We start from the raw sequence: 7,786 nt of genomic DNA on the forward strand, positions 1-7,786 counted from the left end.
AGCGGCCCCTCTGGACCCTGCTGTGAGCGACTGGGAAAAATAGGAGGGAAGTAAGGACAAAAAAAAAAACAAAAAAAAAAACAAACAAAAAAAAAAACACCAAGAACCAAAGATAGTAAAGTCACAGTCACATTGGGACCAGGCACTTTCGAGAAAGCAGCACAAACCACTTACAACACAGGCAGTAAGTCGAGAGAGAAAGTCCATCTTGATGAAGAAAGAGCGGGGACAGCTGGCTGGGAGATGGCTCAGAAGGTAAAGCATTTGACTTGCAAGCATGAAGACCTGAGTTCCAGTCCCCGAAGCCACAAAAAGCTGGGCACCGTGGCACACAGTAGACCCTTGGGGCTTGCTGCCCTGCCAGGTAGCCCAATCAGTAAGTTCAAGGCCAATGAGCGGTCCTGACTCAAAAACACGGTGGATGGCTCCTGAGGAATTTACCCACGTTTGACCTCTGGCCTCTGTGTACACTCACATACAACCAGGGGCAACTGTCCCCACGAGAAAACAAAAAAGGAAAAAAAAAAAAGTAAGAAAAAATTAAGAATACTGCTTTGGTTGGGGAACGGTGGCGCACGCCTTTAATCCCAGCACTCGGGAGGCAGAGGCAGGTGGATCTCTGTGAGTTCAAGGCCAGCCTGGTCTACAGAGTGAGATTCAGGACAATTAGGGCTGTGACACAGAGAACCCTGTCTCAAAAAACCAAAAAAAGGAAAAAGAAAAAAATTAAAGAAAAAAAAAAAAAGAATATTGCTTTGAAGAAACCAAAACAGAACACACCTGCTCCTTTTCCCAAAGATTTATGGGTCATCCTAAGCCTATCATCTTTCAGCCTCCCCACTGGCACTCAGAATGCCCCAGAGCTGGTTTCTACAGAAGGTACTCCTTGCCAATACACCAGCTGCATGAACCTGAGTACAAACAAGCTGCTTATTGTCCCAAATTCTCCACATCCATAGGTGTTACCCAATTACTTCCATCCTCCCTAACAGAACCCAGACTCCCTCTTCCTTAACTTCTGGGTTACCCTAGGCCTGCCTATCTGTACAATGCACTGTTTGAGCAAAAGCCATGCAGAGTTACTCAGTACCTTCAGTGTTGGATTTCAGCTATGCGGGATGCCTGGGATACAGACACAGACAAAGCAGATAGCACTCAGCTCTATAGCTACTACATATATTATAGAAACGCACGAAATAATTCTCGCCGGGCATTGGTGGCGCACGCCTTTAATCCCAGCACTCGGGAGGCAGAGCCAGGCGGATCTCTGTGAGATCGAGGCCAGGCTGGACTACTGAGTGAGTTCCAGGAAAGGCGCAAAGCTACACAGAGAAACCCTGTCTCAAAAAACCAAAAAGAAGAAGAAGAAGAAGAAGAGGAAGGAAGGAAGGAAGGAAGGAAGGAAGGAAGGAAGGAAGGAAGGAAGGAAGAAAGAGAGAAAGAGAGAAGAGAAATATTTCTCAAATGAAAGCATTCCCTAATTAAGCCTATGAGTTTCCCTGGACTCCCCTGTGAATGCGGTAGGCTCCTAAGGCGCCCTCCTCCCTAGCCCTAGACATTAGATTTAGGCAATCTTACATTACATATGGGTCTTCACTTCCAGTTCTTCAGTCTTACGGTTCAGTGATTGCGAATTAACACAGAACAAGTTCATTCCTGGATCTCCAGCCTCATCCTCACCAATACCCATCAAATTGCTAGAGGAGATCTCTTGCTTATACCGCAGGCTCACCCTCTGCCCCCATGTGGCCCTTCCGGTGCTCACCTTACTGAAGGAGAAGACAGGGATGGTTGGCTCCATCCACTTAGGAACCTGAGGATAGTCCCGTACATTGATTACCATTTCCATGTCTGGGAGGCGCTGAATCACTTCCAAAATAAAGTGTTCGACACCACTACACCTGTCAGCCAGACAAAAAAACAAAACACAACATCATCAGAGCAGTGCCTGCAGGCTGTAGGACAAGGAGGATCCTAACGTTAAAGTGAGAGAGGCCAGTGGCCAGATCACAGTCCCCCGAAAGCAATGCCTCTACAGGGACAATGGCCCTTTAGACAAGGGGCGGTTTTCCGTTCTTAGCTAAGTTGCTCCCATAATCCTTACCTGGAAGAGAATACCATTTCTACTCACATCACTTCTCTAATCATTACTGGGTCTTTCTTCCCATGACACGGAATAGTTTAATGAGTAGAGAAGATGCCGACTGTAACATGGAAACTGGGAGGCCTTATTTTCTCACTGTGTTCCTTGGCCTGCCTTCGCACACAAAGACACCGCTATGGCTTGGATCTGGAATGTCTGGTCCTCAGCTTTGCCTAACTGGGAGGGGATGGTCAACAGTTAAGGGAGAGGGTGGTTTTAGATCACAGAAGGCATGACCTCCAGGGAGACTGTGAGCTGCTGCATTCCCACCCCACCCACTCCACCCCCACCCCGTCTCCTCACATTCCAAAGTGACAGAGGTAAGCAGGTTTCTCTACCCTGTACTACCCCCCATGTCTGAAACCATGAGCCGAAATGACCTTTCTTCTATACCTACTTGTCTCAGGTGTTTTGTTACAGTACCAGAAAGCTAACTAAGATACTGTCTGAGTCAGGGTTTTCCCTGCTGTGAAGAGGCACCATGACCACGGCAATTCTTATAAAACATCTCACTGGGGTGGCTCGCCCACAGTTTCAGAGGTTCTCAATCCTTTAACATGACAGGGAGCATGGCGGCATGCAGGCAGACGTGGTGCTGGCTATATCTTGACCAGAAGGCAGCAGGAAGCTGACTGACTCACTAGGCGGTATTCTCAGGACAGGAAACCTCAAAGCCCACCCACACAGTGACACACTTCCTCCAACAAGGCCACACCCACTCCAACAAAGCCTCGTGTCCTAACAGTGCCACTCCCTATGAGACTATGGGGGCCAATTACATGCAAACTACCACAGGTACCATTTTTCTTTCTACCGTGATTAGGTCTTGAGAAAGGAAAACCTTTCATGCCGTCAACCTAAACACAAGTCATTATTGAAATTAGTTTTGCAAGACAGAAACAGCATTGACACCATCGTAAGGACTACAACAAGACTTTCTGACCAGACTCCCTGAGAAGCCTCAGAGAATTTGTTTATTTGAAAGAAAGGGAAAATGTTCAGCTTGTGTCTGCCCTAGCCTCTGAGGTCCCACCCAGCACCACTCTAGGATCTCACAGACCTAGCATCTGACAGACTGATCTGAATTTTCTGGCAACACGGCTGGCCTGGAATTTATCATGTTGACCATCTGGCCTCAAACTTCCTTCCTCTGCCTCCCAAGACCCAAGATTTCAGCCTCCATGCCAGGCTAAAACAGTTTACACACAAGGATATAACTACCAAATAAATATTATTTTTAGTAAGTATTATTTACTTATTTTTTTAAATAGTATTTATTTATTATTAAAATTATAATTATTAAATATTACCTATAGATATTATATATATTTTTACATACAAAGAGATAACTACCAAATAAAATCAGTGGTTCATAAATGTAATATGCTTAACTGTATTAGTAATAAGGAAGTCTCAATAAAAGCAGACAACTTTTAACAATCTGACAAAAATTCTAAAAGTCTAATACACAGCATTGTATTAGAGGGTATGAGGTTTACTTAAGAGCATGTGAGCCAGACATGGTGGCACACATCTCTAATCCTAGCATTATAGAGGGCAGAGACAGGCAGAATTCTGAGTTCAAGGCCAGCCTGGTCTATGTAGTAAATTCCAGGCCAACCAGCGCTACATAATGAAACATAGTGTCAAATAAATTAGTAAATTAATTAATAAATATATTTAAGAAAGCATGGGAAACAAAAACAAAACACATTACTTAGCCTACCTATTCTGGGAATTCAGCCTACATATGTACATGTCCATGACCAGTGTGCTCAAAGGTATATGCATAAGAATGCTCATAATCGCAATGCTTGTATTAGCCAAATTTTGTAAGGGTGTTGTAAGGAGTAACTTAATATTCACTGATAGAGGACTAAATGAAGAAATCCATACAATGAGTTATTACTATGTAACCACTTATCTGGCTCACAACATACATTCATAAATCCCTCCACTTCCTTTCCTCCTGTAGCCCACATTACCCTATCAGGTTTCATTAGCTTGTGGAACCAGGCCGGAAAAAAAAAAAAGCCATCATAATTAATGGTGTACACTAGGCTTACATAAAAGAGCTGGTCAGCTGGGCAGTGGTGGCACACGCCTTTAATCCCAGCACTCGGGAGGCAGAGGCAGGCAGATCTCTGTGAGTTTGAGGCCAGCCTGGTCTACAGAGCGAGATCCAGGACAGGCACCAAAACTACACAGAGAAACCCTGTCTCAAAAAAACAAAACTAAATGAAAAAATAGCTGGTAAAATAAAATTATAATAAAATCCTAGGCAAGGTGAGTGGTGAGTTTATCCTGAAACACAAGGAAAGATTCGCTTGCTAACCCTCTAGGTTGGCATCCAGGAGTACTATGAAGTCAGCCTATATGGAGCGCCACTAGAAGACTCCAGAAGATCTTACCTGGAGGGAAACATGCAGTCATCTTCCCGGTATAATCTCTTCTTAATGATCTGGTAATGGGTTCCTAGCTTCCGTCTGACCACCTCGGCCATCATCTTCCTGGAGATCCCACCTCGGAAAGGAGCGAGGTCCTCTTCTATGACGCTGTGACAGAACAGAGATCATCGAGGAGAGCAGGTCAAGAGACTGGTGCCGCTCCGGGTACTCCCAAGTGCATTTTGTTCAGAGAAAATACCTGGCATGTTTAGAGAATCCACTAAGCAGAAAGGAAAGCAGTGGATGGGAATGAGCGGCTCTTCTACAAAAGCACCATGGGTAACTAGACGCGCGCGCGCGCGCGCACACGTGCGCACGCACACACACACACACACACACACACAATACACATACACACACACACACACACACACACACACACACACACACACATCAAACTCAACCTGGGGAAGGTGGTTCATTGGGTAGGAGGGCTTGCACAAAGACCTGAGCTCACATCCCCGGCACCAGAGGCCATAGCCATAACCCCGGGGAAGAGGCAGACCTCTGGAGGCTTGCTGGCCACCAATCCAGCTCCAGGTTCAGTGAGAGACCTAGTCTTAACAGACTGAGGCAGAGTTGACACCCGAAAGAAACGCACCCAAACGTACACAGCACACCCAATCAAACATGCTGAGGACATAGTGCCGTGGTAGAGTGCTTGCTTAGCATGGGCAAGGCCCTGGGTTTGATCTCCAGCACCACACACAGCAAAGTCACAGGAAGAGCAAGTAAATGTTTCTTCTTCCTTCCCCTCATCAGGCCTGCCCCTTCCTTAGATGATGACCTGTATTCCTCCTTCCTATTTACGGCAAACCCAATTCCTTAGCCCCTGCCAGCTCACAGACGTCCTATTTTTCTGTAGTATAAAGGTGAGGTTCATGCTCCCTAGCATAAACTGCAGTAACCAGGAAATAAATTACATCTCTTTTCAAGTTCAGCACAAAGTAGGTTTCGAGAACTATCATTAGCATCAGGTGAATTTCTGAGGGCATGAAGAACTATGACTTCTGTTGATCTGATGAGGAACTTTCAGAGGAGCTACATGGCTTGCCATATGGGGTGGTCAGTGGGAGAACTCCTTGGGCCTTATGCTTTCAATGTACTTATCTTTCTACCATACTAAACCCAGCCCAAACTTGCATACCTTAAAGATAAAAACCAAGAGGAAACACTGATTAGATGATAAAATGCTCGTTCCTTCAACATGCAATTGAGGGCTGCCAACACCAAAGACAAAAAGACAAACTCTGGCCCTTAAGAGGCAGGTGGATCTCTGTGAGTTCAAGGCCAGCCTGGTTTACAAAGCAAGTTTCAGGAAAGGCGCAAAGCTACACAGAGAAACCCTGTCTTGGAAAACCAAAAAAAAAAAAAGGCTTTCAGTCTGTGGCAGAAACAGAAAAGCACGTGTGCTAAATCCCATAGAGAGTAGAGACCACGTGGAGAATATCAAGCCTCTCCCATCCCAGGGCATTTTCTTTTTTTTTTCTTTTTCTTTTTTTTCTTTTTTTTCTTTTTTTTTGGTTTTTCGAGACAGGGTTTCTCTGTGTAGCTTTGCGCCTTTCCTGGAACTCACTTGGTAGCCCAGGCTGGCCTCGAACTCACAGAGATCCGCCTGGCTCTGCCTCCTGAGTGCTGGGATTAAAGGCGTGCGACACCACTGCCCGGCTAAAGGGCATTTTCATATAACAGAAATACCCCTTCTGTTCTCAAGACATGCTTAGATCACTGATAACTGCCATCAAGATCTCTCAAGAGACTTTGGAAAGGTCCCTATGACAAGAATCCAGCTCTCAGGGACACATCAAGGAACTCACCCGTGGTAGCAGCTGCAGTTTTGACTTGAACAGGGTTCATAATTCTCCAAAGCCCTGTTAATTTGGTCAATAAATACTTTCCATTTTGAGCCTTCAAAAAGTGAAGGAAATGAGAGTTAACAAAATACCCTTGGCATTCCTATTTGCAAGCAGCAGGCAGAAGCAACAGAAGACCAACACTTGTAGAAATCCCCTTCCTTTCCCAGTAGTGGAAACGAAATGCCAAGAAGGATTCTTTGTGTAACTTGTCGGGGCTTGAGTCAAGTCTGCTCCTCTACCTGGGCCATCGGGTATCTAAGAAATTGGAAAAGTCACAAGCTTAATGTTCGGCCTTAAACGGCTTATGGATACAGTGGACTTCGACATGGATTCTCACCTAATCACACTGAGCCCCATAGAGAACCCAGTGCCAAGTCTTGGACATAACCCTCTCTCCTAAAGTGTGTGCTAGGGAGGCACGGAACAGTTTTCTGCGATGAAACAGGGGACATCCCTCTCTCCCTACCACCCCCTGTTCCTGAAGATGGGTTACTGTCCAGGGACCAGGGCCAGAGGCAGAGGCCCAGACACCTCTGCTCGTCCCCGCCCGCTGCCGGCCGCCCAGCTCGCGCTGCAGCCACACAGCATCCTCCGCGCGCCGGGGACCGGGACCGGAGCGAGCGCCTCGGGAGCCGAGCGCAGCCGGAGCCGCTGCTGCAGACTCGGCCCTGCCCGGAGCCCACCTGACTCCTTCTGGCGGCCCTGCACCGGGAACAGCAGCAGTAACAGCATCCATGGCCCAAGCCGACAGCCCGCCCGCCGCTCCATCACCCGCAGACCACTGCGGATTCCGGCCCGCACGCCGGCAGAAGCGCCGCCCCGCACAAGGATGGCCGCGGACGCCGAGGCACGTGGGAACTGCCCGGCACAAAGATGGCTGCCCGGCACCCTTGCTCTTCCCCGCCCCCTTACAGGAGCCGGCCTTGCGAAATGAGGCACCTGGAAGCTAGCCAGGATAGCACCTCTAACAATGGTCATTCTTTCCGTTCTGTGACAAAGTGAAGGTCAGAGGTAGCGTCTTGCTACAGCTACACACAGTGTAAGCTAGGTCATCCCAGAACACCAAATTGCTTAGTTATTGAGTATATGAATGGATGCATACTGTTAGGCCACAAAGGATTTCAGATAGATTAGCACAGATCACTTTGAAATAGGAATTTATAGCAATTATAACACCAATCTGCGGTGGTAAGCAAGATTTATAGTAAGCCCTCGTCTTGTAGTGAGGCCTGTGGTAGGCTCCAAAAGACCATACCAAACCAGAATATCAATAGGCAAATTGAATATATTTTTAAAGTTATATATTTCATCATTAAGGTTTTTGTTTGTTTGTTTTCTTG

The 7,786-nt window shown here is 46.7% G+C and overlaps 1 protein-coding gene across 3 annotated transcripts in view; it reads right to left on the reverse strand.

Annotated features, from left to right (window-relative positions):
- Poglut1 (protein O-glucosyltransferase 1) overlaps positions 1–7,786 on the reverse strand; it is a 30,810-nt gene that overhangs the window by 19,185 nt on the left and 3,839 nt on the right. Inside the window, exons 1-4 of one of the 3 annotated variants that reach the window (XM_006975744.4) lie at positions 7,130–7,369; positions 6,408–6,498; positions 4,555–4,698; positions 1,766–1,901 (exon numbers count right to left, since the gene is read on the reverse strand). In XM_006975744.4, the coding sequence (XP_006975806.1) occupies positions 1,766–1,901; positions 4,555–4,698; positions 6,408–6,498; positions 7,130–7,214 (456 nt within the window). In that variant the 5' untranslated portion in view covers positions 7,215–7,369. Of the gene's footprint in view, positions 1–1,765; positions 1,902–4,554; positions 4,699–6,407; positions 6,702–7,129; positions 7,370–7,786 lie in introns of those variants that run through there. The other 2 variants (XM_076548852.1, XM_076548853.1) reach the window with 2 other exon arrangements.

Source organism: Peromyscus maniculatus, chromosome 12 (genome assembly GCF_049852395.1).
Source record: "Peromyscus maniculatus bairdii isolate BWxNUB_F1_BW_parent chromosome 12, HU_Pman_BW_mat_3.1, whole genome shotgun sequence".
Lineage (NCBI taxonomy): Eukaryota > Metazoa > Chordata > Mammalia > Rodentia > Cricetidae > Peromyscus > Peromyscus maniculatus.